Source organism: Monodon monoceros, unplaced genomic scaffold, assembly GCF_005190385.1.
Source record: "Monodon monoceros isolate NGI ecotype Baffin Bay Population unplaced genomic scaffold, NGI_Narwhal_1 Super_Scaffold_16, whole genome shotgun sequence".
NCBI classification, from domain to species: domain Eukaryota; kingdom Metazoa; phylum Chordata; class Mammalia; order Artiodactyla; family Monodontidae; genus Monodon; species Monodon monoceros.
The window spans coordinates 54,223,233-54,244,004 of record NW_021703772.1 but is presented as its reverse complement, the minus strand read 5'-3'; the positions used below and the strand labels follow the sequence as shown (position 1 = coordinate 54,244,004).

Genomic DNA, 20,772 nt, shown 5'->3' with positions numbered 1-20,772 from the left:
GTCATATGGAGACAGACGATGATGCCTGGGATGACTTTCTATTCCAAGTCTTTGTAAGATTTTCAGAAGACACCATTATGAATATAGATACAATTAGATGCATTTATATGCAAGTTTGTAGATACATATGGATGTGTATGCATATGTACATTTATGTGTGTTTACTCCAGAACAGAAGAAAGGAAGAGGACACAATTTTTTTAAACCAACATCACAGAGAAGACTACTAACACATAATTATAACTGGGTTTGCATTTCCTTCAATGGTTTCCATCCTTGGTCCCATCTGTTATTTAATCATATTGTTATAGCTATTGCTTGACATCTTGTCTTTATCATCTCACCTATTTATTGCCTTAGACAATATTTGCTGTTTGTGGCTGTCATGGAATTCAATTTCAGTGAATTTCACCAGCTAAGTTCCATGAAACTAAAAAATGTTTAATATGACCATTGGGTTAAATTATCTATGCAGTATACAGTTACTTAGTGCCAGGCAAAACAAATTCTTTATTATTTCATACCTTCTAAACTTTTTCCCATTAAAATTAATGACATGGTAAGAAAGTATAGGAGAAACGAATTCAACAGCTAGTTCTTTTTTCATGGTGAAAGACTACACCATAGTGAGAAATGATTATATTTGACTTTGGAAAACTGTCTTCATTTAATTTGATTACTGTCCTGTTATAAACAGATCACTATTTTGCAATGGGATATTAAATAGGAGTATATTCCCTATCAAATATTAAATACCATGAAAATTTTCTCTCTCGAATTGGAGCAACTGCATTCCTTAAGAGCATTTATGAATCAATATTCATACAAGAATAAATATCCCCTATCTGCAAAAGGTGTATAAGAAAATCAGATTAAAGTTATTACCTTTACAAGAATTTAATGTTAAATTACATTTTAAAGAATTCTCAGTGGAGCTAAGAATCAGGCAAGTAAATTCTACATTGTTTCCACGTACTTAGTAGACATAATATACATTTCATTATTTGCATGTATAAACCATTAGCAGTAAAAAAGAAATGAACACACAAAACATTTGTCCCTGCAGTAATCATACATGCTGTATAACCTTGAAAAATGAACTAGAAAAATCCATTTTTAAGAAGCCACACTCAGTACTTTATATGGAAGATACAAATACAATAGCCAAGGGATTAAAAAAAACCTGCTGCTTCCCAAGCATGATTTGTGATATTGTTATTACATTTAAATAAAAGTAACCTCTAAGTTCTATTTAGAAATAACTCTCTGAATTGCTACCTAGGAGGAATTTAAATGGATTTATATTCGGAGCTGATATATTTGTATACAGATCTGAAGAGTATTTTCCCCTTGTTTATCAGTAATCTGGGAATCCTGTTTGGAAACACCGGTTTTTAATCATACATTTAAAAAACTGGAGAGTTGTACTGAGTATTTTATCTTGTGGCATGCACATAAATATATGTCTGTATTATACCACTGTTAAAATAAGAAATGTCTATTTTAACTCTTGGTCGTCAGTTCCTCATGGCACTGGTACCATTAACAAGAGGTGTTTTCCTAACCTGATTAATCATACATCACCTGGGAATTTTATATATTACCTAATTCATATGGATAAGAACTCATACTAAGAAATAGGTGTACACACACACACACACACACACACACACACACACAGCACCAAGATCCAAAACTCTTGAAAAGGTTTTTATTAATTCACAATGACATTAATGACATGTGACACACTGTGCTGCATGACTGCTACCAACAATTTCTCACATTTAAAGAAACCATATAGATTTTCCTAATTCTGAGGTTCTTTGTGAGATGGTGCCATCCCTTAACTTACTGAATTTTTACCTATGATGGGATAGAGTCAGAGCACAGAAGAATGGGATTCAACTGTCAAGAAAACCAGCCCCATAACCTTAGACTGTGGTCATGACTCCCACATGTACATTCTGTTAAGCCTGAGTCATTCTTCATGGTTCATGATCCATTTTTAATTGTAATATAGTAAATCAATATTTGTGCAATTATATAATATGCTGCCATAGGTTTGAACTAAAACTATGACTGCTTTGCTTGCATATCCATTTATAAGTCCTGGATGGAGTTGTAACAGGGCTTCACTGTTTATATGATTAAATTTATAAAGCATTTGATAAAATGTAAGTTTAATACTTGGCCTTTGTGGTACATCAGTTAGTTTTCTTCTAAGTGGTAACGTATAACACCAATTACGTTTTAGACAAATGATATATATGACCAAAAATTACCTTCAAGAACATGGAAATGAAGAAAGTACTTATAGTTACCATCTAGAAAATACAAAATAATTAGTTTCATTGAAGTTTCCTGTTAGATGTAGGTACCAAAGTAGTCATTTGTTTTCCATCTTTTAATTAATTAATAGACCAATATATGACTTTATGAAACTGATTACTTTTGAAAGTATAATATAACGGCTGACATATTTTAGCTCTGATTTCTATCAAGAAGCCTTAGAAATACACTAGCAGCAGGAGTCCATCCCTGCTGATAGGAAAAGCACTTATATCCACGGGAGATACATTCATTCTTGTAGTGCAGCACAGCACCAGCTGATAAATCATCCACTCTGGGATTTGAGGTCAGAGGCTAAAAGGACTCCTTTTGTTCTAATATTAATATGTTATTGTTGGGGAAAGCTCAGCTTTACAACACTGTAATTACAATGTCTTTCTAATTTTTCTCTTTCAGTGATAATGACAATGGCAGCCAATGATAAAGTTTACGTTCCACATCAAATATTCCCTTGCTCTGTTGAGCACTGTCTCCTTCAAATAATTTACCTCTCTCAAAACCCCCCAAAATAATGCAGGAAGCTGCAAGAAAAATGAAGTGTGAGATGTTGCAACTAGATTACAAGTATCCATGATGTCTGTAATCAATTGTTGGAAAGAGACAAATTCAGGTTGCCCACCTTTTGCCTTGGCCTCAAAAGATGCCTGATTCACCAGGATTCTTTTATTGCTAACTCCCTGCCTTTCTCCTGGATACCATTGGTGCAGGCCGTCTGCTTTTGGTGAACTTGCTATATTTATTTATTAGTTCTAAGAGTTTTTGGAAGATTCTTTGGGGTTTTATAGAGAGAAAATCATGCTTTCTGTAAACAAAAGCATTTTCTTTCTTCTTTTCCAATCTGCAGAACTTTTGTTTCCTTTTCTTGTCTTATTCACTAGGTAGGACTTCCAGTACAATGTGGGCTGAGTGTGATGACAGAGGACATTCTCACCTTCTTCCCACTCTTGGGGTGAAAGTGTCCGGTCTCTCACCATTAAGTATGATGTTAGTTATAGTTTTTTTGTAGATGCTCTTTATCAGGTTGAGGAAATTTCTTCTGTTACTAGTTTTCTGTGAGTTTTTAAAAAATTATCATGAACACATATTGAATTTTCTCAAATGTCATTCCTGAAGCAATTGATATAATCATATGATTTTTCTTCTCTTGCCTGTAGATGTGGTGGATTGATTGATTTTTGAATATTGGACCAGCCTGCATACCTGGAAAAAATTCCACTTGTTTGTGTAAGTTTATTTATTCGCTGTTGGATTGGATTTGTTAGTACTGTGTTGAGAATTTTTGTGTCTACATTCATGAGTGATATTGGCCTATAGCTGTACTTTAATATCTTTATCTGGTTTTAGTACACTGTGGTATACTTAGGGGACAATGTTCACGTAGAAGATGAAGAGTTGCTGATTGACTGAAATATACCAAGATGATCCCCTAAATCAAGAAGAGAACTGAGGCCTTGCAGCACAACCTGGGAGTGCTTATTGGCAGCACTGGTTGCTGTCTATTAGTGAATGTCTCTGGGAATTTTTTTTTCCAGAGAAAGACGTGTATGGATTTTTCTAAAACATTTTGCATTGGTTTCCTCAGGCTGCTGTAACAAAGAACAGTCGGTCTTCAGTAGCTGCTGATGCAGAACCTGTGGATAAAGGAGGGTCCCACTGCACCATGCTGTTTTATGTAAGGGATTTGAGCACTGGTGGGTTTTGGTATCTGTGGGGGGAGGAGGTATCCTGGAACCAATCCCCCAGGGATACTGAAGGAGGACTATACCACAAACTGGACGGCTTAAAACAACAGAAATTTCTTCTTTCTCAGTTCTAAAGGCTAGAAGTCCAAAATGAAGGCATCAGTAGGACCAGGCTCTCTCTGAAGTCTCTAGGGAAGAATGCTTCGTTGCTCCTCTCACTTCTGGTGGTGGCCACCTCTGGTGTTGTACGGCTTGCAGCAGCTGCATTACACCAACCTGCTTCTGTCATCACTTGGCCTTTTCCCATGTGTCTCTTCTGTGTCTCCAGGTCTGTCATGGCCTTCTTACAAGAACACCAGTTGTGGATTTAGGGCTCACCCTGACACTTCAACCAGTACAGTCCTCTAATTGAATAACAAAAAAAGTCATGCAGACACATTTTATTGTGGCCTCTAACTTCCTCTCAGGGAGCCCCCCACATACGTTTCCTAGATGTGTGGGAAATTCATACTGCGAGGGAGGATAACAAAGCTGACTCAGTTTCCTCATCCCGATGTTTGGCTCTTTTTCCCCTCTGGTCCTATATTTCCCAACACTTAGTGGAACACAGCAGACAAATCTTTCAGGTTCCCACATACCCCATTTCCTCACAAGAATCTATCGGGGATTTTTGGTGGGGGAAATGTCCTTATTTAATCTGATAACCTAGACCAGGATGTGAGGAGAAATTCTATTACTCCTTTAAAAAGAATAAAAATGAATAAATGTGCATTTAGGAGGCATCTTCTAGAGCTGCGTTAACTTGAATCAAAGGTAGGCCTTTGAGGGTCGGCATGGCAATGGCTGCTAGAAAAGACACTTTGGAGCAGATGGGCATTTAGCCTTTCTGATCCTGCCAGGTACCTGGTTTCCTACTTTGCATTTCCAGCTGCCCTGCTTGCCAACAGCCTGTTTGTATGGAGGTTTGCATAATACTTATTACAAAGAAAGGCGGCTTTCTGGCATCATTAGAATAACAAGGGTTAGAGATTATTTGCCATGGATAAGCTTCCTTTGTATTTCATCTTGTGAATTTTTATCTTCAGAAGATTTTATTATATGATTTTTAATACTAATATAAGATAAAATGTCATTTTGTAGTTATTGGATCAATAAAGTTCTTGCAAAAGAACAGTTGCTGAATGACAAAGGGAAAAGTTTATTTCATTAGCCAGCTCTGGAGCTGTTATTTCACAAGTATTGTTATTAAGTGAGTTCTAAATGGGAAAAGAGACATAGCAGGGAGCCATCAGAATACAGATCGGAAACTTCAAATTATGTACCTATTATTGTTTTGGTTTAAAGAAAAGTCATCAATTTTCCCAGCAATGCCTATAGTTAAAATATGTTTTAATTTCACTAGGTTTTTATTACGTTAACTGAAAATATATGCACACAAACGTTCTTGTCTATACAATTCTTTCTGTTCCCTTGTCCTCTAAGGAGGATAGGGTGTTAATTTTACGGTGTAAAAAAGAGAATCCAAAGAATTGGATTTGCCAAGTCCTGGCTTAAACAAATGAAATTTCCATTGAACAGAAGGAAGAGCTATCTGGCCAAACAGACTCCAGAATCAAAGACTTGTTCATCTGGAGGGGTGTCATGCATCCAACTTTCACCCCCAATTTTGGGTGGTTCATGATGTTATATAAACTCTCACCCACATAAGGAATAATGGTGTGGGGATTCTTGAGGAAAAGCCAAATTAGCAGCTTTGTGTTTCCATTTTGAGGCTGAATTCATGCACAGCTGATAACATTCAAATCTCATCTCATGTGAAGAGAGAGGAGAAAATGAATTGTTGTTGCTTTGAGCAGGACACTGTTTCATTTCGTGAATGCAAATTTTTTGGCTGTTTGATGCAGCTCAAGATTCTGCTTATTATAAATGGAAAACAGTCTGTCATGCTTTGGCATTTGCATTGACATGCACAATATCAGAGTGTACTAGGAGGAGATATTTTGTTTCAGCTAACTTACTTCATGGACACGCTTAAAATACTGTACCTACAACAGGAATGTCAAAAGCTTCAGATGGCAATTTCTAGTAAGGCACGGTCATGAATAAAAATAAACAAAGTGGAACAAGATGCAATATTTTTTTCCTTCCTTCATTTGGAATTCAAATAATCTAATTTTTTGGATTTGGCTGTTTTTAGATGTATACTTATGAATGAAAAGCCGGTTTTAAATAAGATCTGTTCGCAACCAGATGACTGAGCCCCAGCTACAATAAAATATTGATAATTTGTGCAGTGTTCTAAAGAAGTACATAAATTCTGGTTTTGGCAGTTTGGACTTAGTCACTGAGAGGGGAGACACCCACTTCTCCACTCCACTGCCAGAGCCAGCCTATATCTTTCAGTTTAAAGTTTCAATTGGGGTGCAGCCCAGAGGCTCTGGAGGATTCTCACTTAAGTGCGGTAGGTTAGGTGAGGTTAGAACCTGATTCTGACTGGTTAATGTCCATAACAAGAAAGAATAATCAGGTGACAAATAACATCTTTCTCTTTTGACATTTCCCCACCCATCTCTCCAAAGAAAAAGAAGAGACAAAGCAAGCTATGCTTATCTTTGCTTACCTCTGACAACAATTCAAGAAATACTGAGTGTGTGACTATGCCTTAAGTGCTGGGGGTATGATGACGAACAGGGCTGTCACAGATTCTGCTGATAAGGATCTCTCGCTCTAGCCAGGAGACAGATGCTCACATGTGCGATTCCAATGCAACTATTAAGGGACGTGACATGGTCAGCTCAGGTGCTGACAGGGCACATAGCAGGAACATCTACACTGGACTTGATGGGTCAGAAGGCTTCCTGGGAAGGTTGTGTCTCCAAAGGACCTGGAAGGATAAGCAGGAGTTAAGCCACATGAAGTTGGGTAGAATAGAGTAAGGGAGTTCTGGGAAGGAGGTCTGGAGAGAAGTAAGATCATGACAGGGTAAAACCTGAAGTTAAGTATCGTTTTATGGGGGGATTGGAAGGGATGGAACAGAGGCTGGGAATGGAAGCATAGGTACTAAAGGACCTTGTGTGCTACCTGAAGAAATTTAAGGGTGAAGTGGTTAGGAGGTTCTTGCAATAATTTACTTTAAGCCTGTGTCTTAACTATAAGTGATGGTTAGCATTATTGAATGAAACAGCTAAATTTTCCTGCTTCTTTTTCCAAATACTTTAGATATTATAGAATATGCAAAGATTCAAATGTAAGGATTCCTATGGTAAGTTTCTCCTGGAATTGAATGTAAAAAAAACTTTACCATCAAATGTTTATACATCCTTTTATCAGAAAATAAAAACTGGAAAAAATAATTTTGCCTTATAGGAAGCTCAAAACACATTTTGTGTTGCATTCCTTCAAGGTATCGAGTATATATTCTTTAAAATTTCTTTTGGTCATTTTCATTTTCTTGTTGAAAAGTGTTTTGATATTGCTAACTGTCCAGAATTTACTCTAGAAGTAAACAGGTATAAATCATGTATATATCTCAAAATAGAAACATCATGTCCATTTCCTAAGTTCTTCATTTTTAACCAATACTTTTGGTTCATACTTTCATAGGGGGAATTTTTTATCAAGACAAAAATGTTAACAGAAAGGATAATCACACTGAAATTAAAGTATAACCAAAAGAATAACTGAATAGCTAATTATTCTTCACTGCTGTGGGGATTACTAGATAGTCAATAGCCCAGAAGAATATGTAGGTAGGTAAGTGGGTAGGTAGGTAAATGTATGGGTGGATGGATGGATAGATGATAGATAAACAGATAGACAGACACACAGCTATCCGAACTATAACGTGAATATCAGCATAATGTTTTATCCCAACATTTGAGCTCTAGGTGTGTATGTATACAAATATATGATATATATAAGGTATATACATAAGCTATATATATATCAGATATATGTATAAACCTTAAGCTTGATATAGAAATCAAATATATCAGGGACTTTATATGCCTTCTTTGGTCATCACCATGGATATATGTATATCCCATCCTGCTCCCCAAAGGATTAACATTTACTGGCATGCAACAGGTAAAGCAAACCAGTAATTCCCAGGCCCTAACAACCCCAAACCAAAAATTCAGCCAAGCTGGAGTTACTCAGTTTTCCTGGGTCTCTCTGATGTACCCATGTTATTAAACTTCTGTTTGATTTTCTCCTGTTAAAAAAAAACTCAACCAAGCTGACAAAAAGGGATGGGAGATCCCACTAAATTAACAAGAAAGAGATAGAGTGAGACAAGAATTTGTTACCTGGTCCTGCTGGCCCTCTTTGGACATAAGTAGGTTTTACTCTTTAGCTTCAAATGGGAATAGCAATTTGGCAAGATATGCACAATACTTGAAACTGGACAAAAAGGACAGGAGAATTAAGAGACTATGAATTCCCTGGGATGCTGTATATATAAGCTTTTAATAGGTTTCTGTCAAAATTTTTAAGAAAATTAAGAGATTAAGTTTTTTCATTAAATTGAATACACAGCACAAGAAAATATGTGCCAACTTTTTACTTAGCCACACATTTCACATCTTCAGTTAATATCCAGTAACTTTTTAATACCAACTTGAATATATTAAATTTAAATATTTTTATTATTTGTAGACAGGCTTTACAGCAACATAATTAATGCCTCCCCTTCATCAAAAATCTATAATGAATATTCTTTCAACTAAAGATTTTACCCTAACATGACAAGACTACATTTAAAATCTAAAAACAAATGCCTCTCTTATACATGTTTATTTTTTAAAGGCACTAAAATGATGATCCTCTTTTCTGAATAATATATTTCAGAAAGGCACAGAACATTCTTCAATATTACAGTGGTAAATATAAGAAAAGGATAGAATTTATCTTGTCATCCTATTATATACTTTTTCTCTCCCAAGATCTTACTAAATGTATCCCCCTGAGTTTAATTTCAAGTCTTTGAAAAAGATATAGTCTTAAGAAATTAGAAAGGAATTTAAGCTCCAATTCAGAAAACATCATTTTCCTATATGGAAATAGTTGGAAATCACATACTAACACCATCCTTTAAGTTAATATTCAAAAGAAACAATACTGAAAGAAAACAGTGGGCAGAAGGCAGTGTGATGACAAATTACAGTAAGCAATACAATTAATTACCCTTAGTCTTCATAGAGTACTTTCCATTTTCCAGATCTTTACAAGACATGAAATGAAAACCTTCAGTTGCCCAAGAGGTAGACGATGAACCCATTTGCCAAAGGGGAAACTGAGGCACTACTATGCCTTCCCACAGGCTGTAAAAATGGTCAGCAACAGAATCAAGATTAGAAGCAGGAGAAGCCGGTTGCAGCTGTATACACGTGGCTGCCCAAAACATGTCAACGGAAGGACAGGAATACTGTTGGTCCACCTCTGCGGCTACGCTCTATCTTGCTCTGTGACACACACAGCTGATGGAGGTTTCAAACTCCATTTAAGGCTAACAGCACGTCTATTCTCCAATGTCAAACCCATGAGATGAACAGGAGGAATGATTATTTGCAGTGCCATCCTCGGACTCAGGAATGTAGGCTATGTTGAAATTACATAGAATGTATTTCAATAAATGAGATCAAGACATGAAAAGCAAAATTAAACGACATCTTATGCAATAATGAAAATTACAATTTTAGTTCAACATTTCTACTCTTATTCTACAAAGAGATGTTTATGCGTACAATTAAAAATAGATAATCAAACGGTTGGATTTGAAATAAAACACATCTGCATGCTGATGTGAGACTTGATCTGAATGCTCTTAAATTAGGAGGGAATAAACATAGTATAATTTGACTGTGTTTTATACTGAACACATCTCTTTTGAGAATACAAGATGTATCCTTATTCGCTGCTAATGATTTACTGAGCTCTTCAAATACATTAAAGCACTAAAGAAAATTTGATTATTTCACCGAGCAGTGGTATTCCAAAAAAGCAATACGGCCAGAATGGAGGTACACTGGGTGGGGGATACTTGGTTGGGGATGCTTGGTGGGAGATGCAGGAAAATAAACAGCAGTATTGTTGTCCTTTAGGCTCATAAGAATGACGCCCATTGGTGCCAACCGCGCAGTTACTGTGTGAGTAGCCAGTACATTAGGGACACGCTAACATAGATGACACTCAGCAGGATCCAGTTTATTCTTGTGATGGGTGGCCTGCGGTTACCTGTCACGTGGAGGATGATATTGGAAGAGAGAATGCCACTAGAGTTTTGGGCCCGAGCCACATAGAGGCCCGCATCTGCCTCGCATACCTTCGGAATGAACACCGAATGTCTTGTCTCCTTGTGTAAAACCTGCAAGTGCCCATCTGCAGACAATTTCTGGCCCTTCTTGTACCTGAAGCAGAGAGTCAGTTTTTAAAGTCAGGATCACTGTTTATTTACATCATTTCCAAGTTCTAATAAGCACTGCAATTCGGCCCATGACTACTGCAATATTCTCTAGCATTAGTAGGAACTCTGCAGCAACCACAAATTCCAGTGGGGCTGTTTATCCTTCAAGCAGAGGTTGTCAACTGGTAGCCATAGACGTGCTTGATGGGCTCAGACTGTGTTTTATAAAAACTGAATTTTTGGACATTTACCAATTAGAATATTGCATATGAAAATTCAGATATCCAACTCCTCTTAAAAAAAACTGGGCCATCTGGTCACACTGGGCCACCATTTGCTCATGGCAACAATTACCCCAAATGGGAAATGGCACCTTCTATTTGACCTGTGTCATTCTTTCAGCCACTATGAAACAGCAGCTTGTGACTCCTTGAAATCTATGGGAGAAAGATTCATCTTCCCCATCAGACTCATCCCACAAGATCCACAGGAGAATACCAATGCGCTGCTTTAGAGGAAGGTACTTACATAGCACTTCCTGGCGAGATGAGTTCATTTAATTTTTGTGAATTAATTTCATTAGAAGAAAATAATTTCTAATTATAAAAGGCATTTATTCAATTGGATTACTACTGTTAATGACACGTTTCTAAGAGTTTCCTACGAATATGAGCACTTAGCTGCGTCATTACACAAAGCAAATAATTTGTTTATTTTGTATACTCTAGGTTCTTGTTTATTTATTTATCCCCACGTTCTTCCACACAAGAAGTGGTGACAAACCTGAAGCATTTTCTATTCCCGTTGCCTAAGTGATAATTTTGCATTTTTCTGAGTGTCCTAAGAATGATTCCCTGATAGTTTGCCAGTTGTTAACTGAGCAAAATTGTTGTAAATTCGAGGGCAAGATATTTTTTCACAATACTGCAGCAGTTCTTCAACAGTAAATACTAATCAAGTCATTTTTTGTGTGGACCAAAACAAGAAACACTTCAGACAACATTTTTCTTTGGAGTGAACTAATATTTAATAATGAATTAAATGATGATATTAAATAATAAATTTACTGATATTTAAATTCCTAAATACAAAATTCCTGATCTGTAAAAAACATGCAATTGTAAAAACAACAAAATAAGATAAAAAGCGTAAACGGCTGCACTGTAACCCAAGTGCAATTTCTTTTAATAATCTGAGAAACGAACATTTTCTCATAAACTCTTTAGAGAGCTGATCCACACTTCAAGTACCATCAACAGGCACACACAATAATTGAAAGAGTTAATTTAATGTTTACTGAAATAGTATGATAAATAAATACTATTTTACTTAGTTTATAAGTATAAACTCATGCTCATGTATTTGTAACTTTGTCCTCAAATAAATATACTTAAGGTTGAAAACTTGAAAAATTTCTAAACGTTTAAAAGTAACCCACATATTAAGAAAGTTAGAACTGCTTTTATGATAACAGTGATATAAAACCTGTGTTCTGCCGTTTACTTTTATTAAAACAAATTGGCTAAAAATGGTGATGTGTCTAGAGTAAAACCACATTGTTCACAGCTCAGTTATTACATCACCTTTCAAAAATGGCTTTATTACCTGTCACTAGAAGCAACTGTGAAAGAAATATTTTTATTCCATCTTTCACACTGAAGAAATGTAAAAGAAGAAATCTTAGTGAGATAAACAAATATTACAAAAGTGGCATGTGTGACTCTGTTGGAAGAGGGAAAAGATGGAATTGGTAAATGAGAGAAAAGAGAAAAACCCAAATGCTTATGTTTTTTAATTGGATGTTAAACCAAGTAAATGTCATGCTTATGTAGGAATAAACAATAGGAAAGAAGTTCAAGCACAACCTTTAGAAATGCGGAATGTTAAACTGAAACCAAAAAATAGCACGACTAAGTTGCAGTGCTTTTGGAGTTGGTTAAATCATTATTTTATATGGTTACCTTTTCTTTAAGGGTATCAGCCATGCGGCTACAAAAATGAGAGTTGGGGGTTCGATGTGAGATTGAATCATGCAGTGTTGCAGTGACCTGGAATATTAATCAGCTACCCCTAAACCTTTACGTTAGTGCACACAGAATGATTTGCTCAGTGATTCAATTTGTTTCTGTTTATGGCTTGTCGTTATAGGCTACCCACCATGTCAGTGTAGGCTCTGGAAATCCTGTTACTTCAACTTCCAAAGTCACTGGAGAACCTTCCATGACAGTTACATTAGACAAGAGCCTGGAGAAATTAGGGGCCTGGCCAGCTAGGCTGACCACGCTGTTCTTTGCTGAGGTAACTTTAATCTCTTCTCTGGGAACCATTTGCCTCTGACAGGCCTGGCTGGGGCCTGGCTGAAACCCGAGGCCCGAGCATGCATCCTGGGAAGCATGCAGCCTATGTCGGGTTTTAGTGACGTTATTATCAGCATGCGTTTTCTCCGGTGTTTCTAGCAAACTTCCCTGAGCCTGGGGGTGCTGTTGCAAAGCTCGCGCATGCACTTCACTGCACATGCTCTCTGGAGGTTTAACACTGATTCTGTGGAAGTCAGTACTCTCTTCCAGAAATCTTCGGGATGTTAATGGGGGCTCAGCTTGGAACTGGGGGGAAGGCTTCTCAAAATGACTTGAAAATGTTTCTCTCCTATCATTGCAAGCATCAGCAAAAGCAGCAGGTGGCGGAAGGCCAGATTCCGGGGCCTCCCCTGGACCGCTGGTCCCTGTCTGCATCCCGTGGCCGCTTAGGTGCTGGCGGAGGGACGGGAGGGCACGCGCCTCCAGCTCTGTGTCAGACAGAGCGAGGAGGGAACTGGGGCTTCCCGGGAGCGGAGGCAGGGAGACGTCATCGGGCGAGACACAGTCATATTCTTCTCCTGAAAGCACATCCACGGGCAGGAGCAGGCCTTGGACAGCACCCTCTGGGCCGGGGACCAGCTGCTTCACTTCCCGTGGAAGTTGACCCTCTCCTGCTCTATTGACCGCCAAGTCATCCACTGGCTTGGCCTGCTCCTTCAAAATGGAAAAGTCAAAGTTTCCAGTTAGTGGTCGAGTTTTCTTTTTCCAGATCTCAAAGTCAACCTCAGAGAGACAACTTGAGAAGACCTGCAGTGAGTGACAGCTGGGGCCCTGGCTCTGGCCTTACAGAACTTGAAACTGTCTGCTGAAGCTCAGCACAGCCCTGTCCCATGACTAAGGAATCGGTGTAAACCGACCTCCAGCCTCTGAGTGAGAAGTGACAGACCTTGCGACACGGAAGAGAGAAAGCCCTGGTTCTCATCTCTCATGATGCGGTCTCGACTGGATCCATGTCTTTCCAATCATGATCTGAGGAGTCTTCCTCTGCCAGCAAATTCTGGTTTGGTTTATTTATCTGTCTACACTTCACAGCATTCGTGGTTCCCAAATATCAGATGTTTCCTTTTAGGTGATCCTCAGACCCTCCTAGAATAACCCTCCTTTTTTCTCAGGAAATCCATTCTTTTTTTTTTTATTATTATTGTGGTAAAATATACACAACCTAAAATTTACCATTTTAACCATTTTTTAAGTGTACAGTTCAGTGGCATTAAGGACATTCATGGTGTCGTGCAACCAACACCATTGTCCATCTCCAGAATCTTTTCATCTTTCCAAACTGAAACTCTGTGCCCATTAAAGACTAACTTCCCCTTCTCCCATCCCCGAGTCGCTTCTACTTTCTGTCTCTATGAATTTGACAACTGTAGGTATCTCATATAGAGAAAGCCAATTTTAATGACTGGTTTTATTTTCTGAAAGCCCCTTAGTTTTATTCTTACGATGAAAAATATCTATTGAGCACCTATTATATACTAGGTACTGTGCTAGGCATTGCAGAGATAAATGGTGAGTAAAAGTAAATATAATCCTTCCCTCTTGGAGATGACGGCCTAGCAGGGAGGTAGATATTAAGGGAACAATCCCATGTTGTGGACTTCCGCAGGAGAACACACCAACATACAGTAGAGGAACACTTGCCACTTGTCTTTCTGTCCCATGTGGAGCATAGGTCATTCTACGAGACTGAGAAAAACAGTGATCCATCTCACACTGTTCTAGTATTTCTCTCCACTCACTGACGTCCATCTCTGGTTTGAGAAGAGGTTCAAATAATCCTTCTGGCATAGACTCAAAAGAATATTGAAGCTGAAAGGGATCTCACTGATCCCAACCTACTTGTTTTATAACCACTTCATTCTTTGCCTTTCCTCAGCATTTTGGGCACATTTTTCCTTAATTAACAATTACTGGTTTTTGTCCTGTGGCTACTACTTGCACATGAGAAAGTTATGTCTTGCCTTGACTTTGAGTTCTTCATTTTAGCCCATAGTCCTGTTCTGGACATATACTTTACAGGTGATTTTTGAGAAATAAATGTGTTTTCAGGTTGAAGATTAGAAGTAAACCAAAACAATGTTCCTTCTACTATCCCACAGATATGACTTACCCTCAGAGAAAGCATAATCCCAGCTGAGAGAAAGTGGTTTCCTTCAGTCATTTAGAAAAAGTTTAAACCCTGGGTCTAAAGCCAGAAGTTCTTAAAAGTTTTTCTCATTAAAAAAATTACTAACGGGATAAAATATTTGCAAATGATGTGATCAACAAGGGCTCATACAACTCAACAACAACACAACAAAAATCTCCCAATTGAAAAATGGGCAGAAGATCTTAACAGGCATTTCTCCAAAGAAGACATACAGATGGCCAATAGGCACATGAAAAGATGCTCAACATTGCTAATTATTAGAGAAATGCAAATCAAAACTACAATGAGGTATCATCTCACACCAGTCAGCATGGCCATCATTAAAAAGTATACAAGTGGGCTTCCCTGGTGGTGCAGTGGTTGAGAGTCCACCTGCCAATGCAGGGGACACGGGTTCGTGCCCCTGTCCGGGAAGATCCCACATGCCATGGAGCGGCTGGGCCCGTGAGCCATGGTCGCTGAGCCTACGTGTCCTGAGCCTGTGCTCCGCAACAGGAGAGGCCACAACAGTGAGAGGCCCACGTACCGCAAAAAAAAAAAAAAAAAAAGTATACAAGTAATAAATGCTTGTAGGAATGTAAGTTGGTGTAGCCACTATGGAGAACAGTATGGAGGTTCATCAGAAAACTAAAAATAGAATTACCATATCATCCAGCAATCCCACTCCTGGGCATATATCCAGACAAAACTCTAATTCAAAAAGGTGCATGCACCCCTATGTTCATTGCAGCACTATTTACAATAGCCAAGACACAGAAACAACCTAAATGTCCAGCGACAGATGAATGGATAAATAAGATGTGGTACATATATATACAATGGAATACTACTCAGCCATAAACAAGAATGAAATAGGGGCTTCCCTGGTGGCTCAGTGGTTAAGAATCTGCCTGCCAATGCAAGGGACACGGGTTCGAGCCCTGGTCCGGGAAGATCCCACATGCCACGGAGCAACTAAGCCTGTGTGCCGCAACTACTGAAGCCCACATGCCTAGAGCCCACGTGGCACAACAAGAGAAGCCTGCACACCTCAAAGAAGAATGGCCCCCACTCGCCGCAACTAGAGAAAGCCTGCACAGAGCAACGAAGACTCAACACAGCCAAAAATAAATTAATTAAATAAAATTTAAAAAAAAAGAACGAAATAATGCCATTTGCAACAACATGGATGGACCTAGAGATTATCATACTAAGTGAAGTAAGTCAGAAGGAGAAGGACAAATACCACATGATATCACTTATATGTGGAATTTAAAATATGGCACAAATGAACTTATCTATGAAATGGAAACAGAATCACAGATATAGAGAACAGACTTATGGTTGCCAAGGGGGAGGGAGCTGGGGGGAGGGATGGAATGGGAGGTTGGGGTTAGCAGACGTAAGCTATTATACACAGAATGGATAAACAAGGTCCTACTGTATAGCACAGGAAACTATATTCAATATCCTATGATAAACCAGAATGGAGAAGAACCTAAAAAAAAAAGAGTGTATATATATGTATAACTGAATCACTTTGCTGTATAGCAGAAATTAACACAACATTGTAAATCAAATATACGTCAATAAAAAATACTAAATAAACATATATCCCATAGGGAATGCTCCTCCTTCTTTTGGTTTTCCTACCACAGCTTAGTGCCTCTCCTTCCATCTCTCCCTGAATGTAGAATGTTTATTTTCCTTTTCTCAGGGACTTTGATCCTACAACCTCCTGTTCAGACTAAGGATCTCCTCTATGCCATTCTGACAGCCTCTGTTTGAACACTTTTTCTGAATGGGTGCTTTCTTTGAAAAGAAGTTTATGCTTTATTTGTGTTAAGAATAACTTCCTGTATTTATCACAGATCTGCCTTTCCTCAGTATCCACCAATACATCAGAATTGGCCTCTTGGAATGACATAGAAGATGTCTGACTGCTCTCCTCTTTTAACAGCCCTTTGACTATTTAGAGAATTGGTCCTGCAACCTCCAGGTCTTATTCTGCCTTAATTCCTGGAACTTTCTTCATTCTGGTCACCTTCGGAGGTCCCACTTTAATGAGCTACAAACTCCTTCATGGGAGGGCAGGGACATTTGTTAATCTGAGGGTCATGCAGGGGCAGGCCACTCCTCAATGACTTCTATGGGTAACATAGGCCCCTCTGGAAAAGAATAATGTTGAAATTTTGCAACAGGCTTAGGAGAAATTTGGATAAAAGTCTGGGCTAGTCTCCCTACTCCTCACTCGCTCCTGGGGAGGAAGTGACTTACCTAATTGTGGGTTTGGAAGAAGAGACTGAGCCTGCTCAGCTCTGTCTCTTTGAGTCCCTCTCTTTTGGATGTGCCTTCCATCAAGTGGGTGCATCCACACTGGCTCTAATGCATGAAAAACCTCTGTAAGGGAAGCCTGTGTTGTCTAGCTGTGCACCCAAGTGGCTGAGTAGACAAGTCTGTCTCAACCAGAGATGAAGTTTGGGGAAACCCACTAGAAAAGTCCAAGCCCTGTCCTCCAGTCCAGCTTTTACTGGTTACTGATTCCTGACTCCTGTGTCTCACTTTCAAATGGTGCTAAACTCAAGAAGGTAATCCAAGGATATTACGTTTTTTCACTCCCTATAATTCCTGAAGTAGAAAAATACTTTCCACCAAAAATACACTACCGGATAACTTCCACTGACAATAAGAGAGAGTTTTCTCAAATCTTTTTCTAGAAACATTTCAACTTATGTTTATTTCCAGGATTTACTTACTTTTCAGGTGGAAAGTAATCAGTGGAATCATCTCCTTGATCTACATGATATGTTTTTATGAAAGTGACTTTATTAGTTCTTTGTTTTTATGAGAATCACACGGGACTATTGATTCACAATGTTTTTAATCAACTAAAATGTCCTATTTCCTCTGTCTATTAATACCACTGATAAAAGTGTTGAACACTGCAGAGTTTAGGACAAAGCCAACTGTCTCCCCAGGGCAAGGCAAACTGTCTTCCAGGTTGACACTGATGAACTATGTAACACGCTTGGGCACAATTATAACCTGACCAAATGCCCATTCAATTCACATTTCTCCACTTACCTTAAGAGGCATATCGTGAGTGTGTTTATCAAATGACTTCCTGAAATCACAATAAATTTTGTCTATGGCACCAACCTAGAGTTTTCTATTAAATAATCATCTTAGAAAGCAAAATAAGGTGAATTTAACACAAGTTTTTCTGAGTAAATCCATGTTGGCTTTTGACACTTCTGTCTTTATTCTCAAATGCAAATAGGCGTTCCGTTTTTAAGTCACTATGGAATTTTACAAAAATCACTTTTAGAACTCACTGAACTATAGTTTCCTGGATATACTAATTTTCCTTTATGAAAATGGTTTCCAGACATTCACATATACCAACTATCTTTTATATTTCTCCACCATAAAGCCATTTTTTGATATTAGGAGAAAAAAAGTGTGTTTGTGTGTGTGTGTGTGTTTCCAGAAAGGGGTAGATAAACCTGTGTATCTCAGCACAGACAGGGAATATTTGCATCAATCTGATGAGTTCTGGCAAAGTGTCTGGGAAACCGATTTAACTCACCAAAACATAGCTCATTCTCAATTTCTTTCTCGTATAGCCTTGGCTGCTCTTTGTCTTTGTTGATTCCTTTTTCTTTTCCCACCTTCTAAAAATATGAATGATGTGTAATCTTGTCTTTAAGTTTTCTAATCTTCTCTATATACTTTTCCACTCAAAGATCTCACCCTATGAGATCTAATGATCATTAACTTTTAATTAATATTATATCTAATGATCATTAACTTTTAATTAATCCTAAATCTATAGCCTTAGATCGTATCTCTGTCAGGATTTCTGAACTTTCATTTCCACTGATGGACATAATCACTTGACCCTACAATCATTGCCCTGTAGGCAAACAAAATGAGCATCTGGAAGAGAAAATATAATGATACTCTACATCCATTGAACTAAGTGTGTAGCACCAGTTCTCCAAGTCCGTAGGGTGGGGAGCCATGTTTGTGGTAAATTTAAGGGAATTCCACAAGGCTTTATCTTCTAAAATATCTCCACAATAGGTAATCTTATCTTGGTTTATGATTTAATGAAGGTAAGTGGGAAGTGGATAAAGAAAGATATTGAACATAGGGCTTGGTCTATGAAAGGCTTTTCTGGGGAAGACTCTTGGAAGGGGATTTGGGCCGTCAAGGGGTGACTTGGTACCCTTAAGCACTTGGGGAGGACAAGGTAAGAGAGAACAGAAAGGTGGTGAAGAACCTTTTGCCCTTCCCATTATTTTCCAAAGCAAATGTCTCAAGAACATCTTACTCCGCCTACCAGGTGATCAGGATTACTGGAAGAGGGCCCAGGGACTGTCCTCACCCACTTTGATAAGAGCACTCCACTGAATTGTTTGCTATGAAAGCACTTCCATGCTGCTACTTTATTAATCACTGTGTAATAGATGAATGGAAAGAGGGAAAAAATTTGGCATGGGAATCTACAGTATCATTACAAAACAGCTTATTTATATGCAGCAGTTTCTTGGAGCTCCCTTTTGGTCTTGTGGAAAAAGTTACATGGCTGAAATTCAGGAGAATTGGGCTGCCTGCCCAGTTCTGACACTACTTCCTGTGAATTTTGGAGGGCAAAATATTTAATCTCTTTGGGCCTCAGTTTCCTCAACTGTAAAATGAGATTTGATCAGATGATTGTTAAATCCCTTCTAGCACTAGAATTCTGTAACTCTAAATGCTGGTATCATAAGCCTTACATAGTTCTGTGATTTTAGGCAAGGCTTTTAATACTCTGTGCCTCTGTTTAACCTTAGGGGTTTTTAGATATTCCTGTGGATTCAGCTTCAGTGCTCACCTTAGGGAATAAAACACCATCACTAATCTGTTAGCAGTGCAATGGGCACTGCATTTACTGAATTGCTTAATTCTACCAACTGTATTTTTTGGGTCAGAAAAATGAGAAGCACTTTACTATCTCCAGGAAAAAATCCTGTGATGAATATTTTCTTATAATAGTTTGGTGGAATTGTTCTTTCTGACTCAAATAATTTTCTGAGGAAGAACAATACCATTTAAGGGTATTAAAATTGAATGCAGTGATTCCCACATGAGCTTTTCACTTGGTGCTTCTTGTTATCTGCCCACATGGTGTTTCATGAACTTGTTACAGCTGACCTATAATATAAATGATAGAGACAGTAAGACGGTAAACGTGGTTGAGCTGTTTAAAAGTGAAGATTACTGCTGCCCTTTCATTTTGCCAATTGCACGAGAACATATACATGAAATGAGGTCAATGAGAGATCATGGTGTAATTATGGATTTTCACTTTTATCCTAAATATCTGATGATCTATCATGTCTTTTAATTTACGTTAAAGTAAAAGTGATTTCTCAATGAAAGAAAATCTTGCTTTTTTTATTTAAAGGAATCTGTTTCTTTAATTTTTTTCTAAGAAAAAGAAATAAAAACAAGAAAGCCATTTTTACTAAGTATAAATGAGTGTGTTTGCTTTGGCAGCAATCACTTTTGTTTCTAATCTTACTAAATGTGTGTGGTTGACAATGTAGAAAAGTGTGCAGAATTAAAAAAAATAAATAATATGTTGTTGGATTTAGTATCTCTTATAACTTAGTTAAGAAAATGTGATGCATTTAATGTTATTCTTTATTATTTCGACTAGTTAGTCTCAGTCAAGGTTGATTTTGCTCCCCAGGGGCCATTTGATAGTTTCTACAGACATTTTTGGTTGTCACAACTGGGTGGAGAGCGGGTACTGCCAGCCAGGAGTGCTGCTAAACATCCTACAATGCACAGGACAGCACCCAC

General features: G+C 38.0%; 1 protein-coding gene across 13 annotated transcripts in view; it reads right to left on the bottom strand.

Annotated features, from left to right (window-relative positions):
- Window positions 1-1,702: 1,702 nt before the first annotated feature.
- CCDC141 (coiled-coil domain containing 141) overlaps window positions 1,703-20,772 on the bottom strand; it is a 259,530-nt gene continuing 240,460 nt past the window's right edge. For 10 of the 13 annotated variants that reach the window (XM_029225417.1, XM_029225427.1, XM_029225420.1 and 7 more), the window contains 2 exons: window positions 12,592-13,445; window positions 8,496-10,438 (listed from right to left, as the gene is read on the bottom strand). In XM_029225417.1, coding sequence (XP_029081250.1) covers window positions 10,171-10,438; window positions 12,592-13,445 — 1,122 coding nt within the window. In that variant the 3' untranslated portion in view covers window positions 8,496-10,170. Of the gene's footprint in view, window positions 4,436-6,456; window positions 6,916-8,495; window positions 10,439-12,591; window positions 13,446-20,772 lie in introns of those variants that run through there. The other 3 variants (XR_003793967.1, XM_029225422.1, XR_003793968.1) reach the window with 3 other exon arrangements.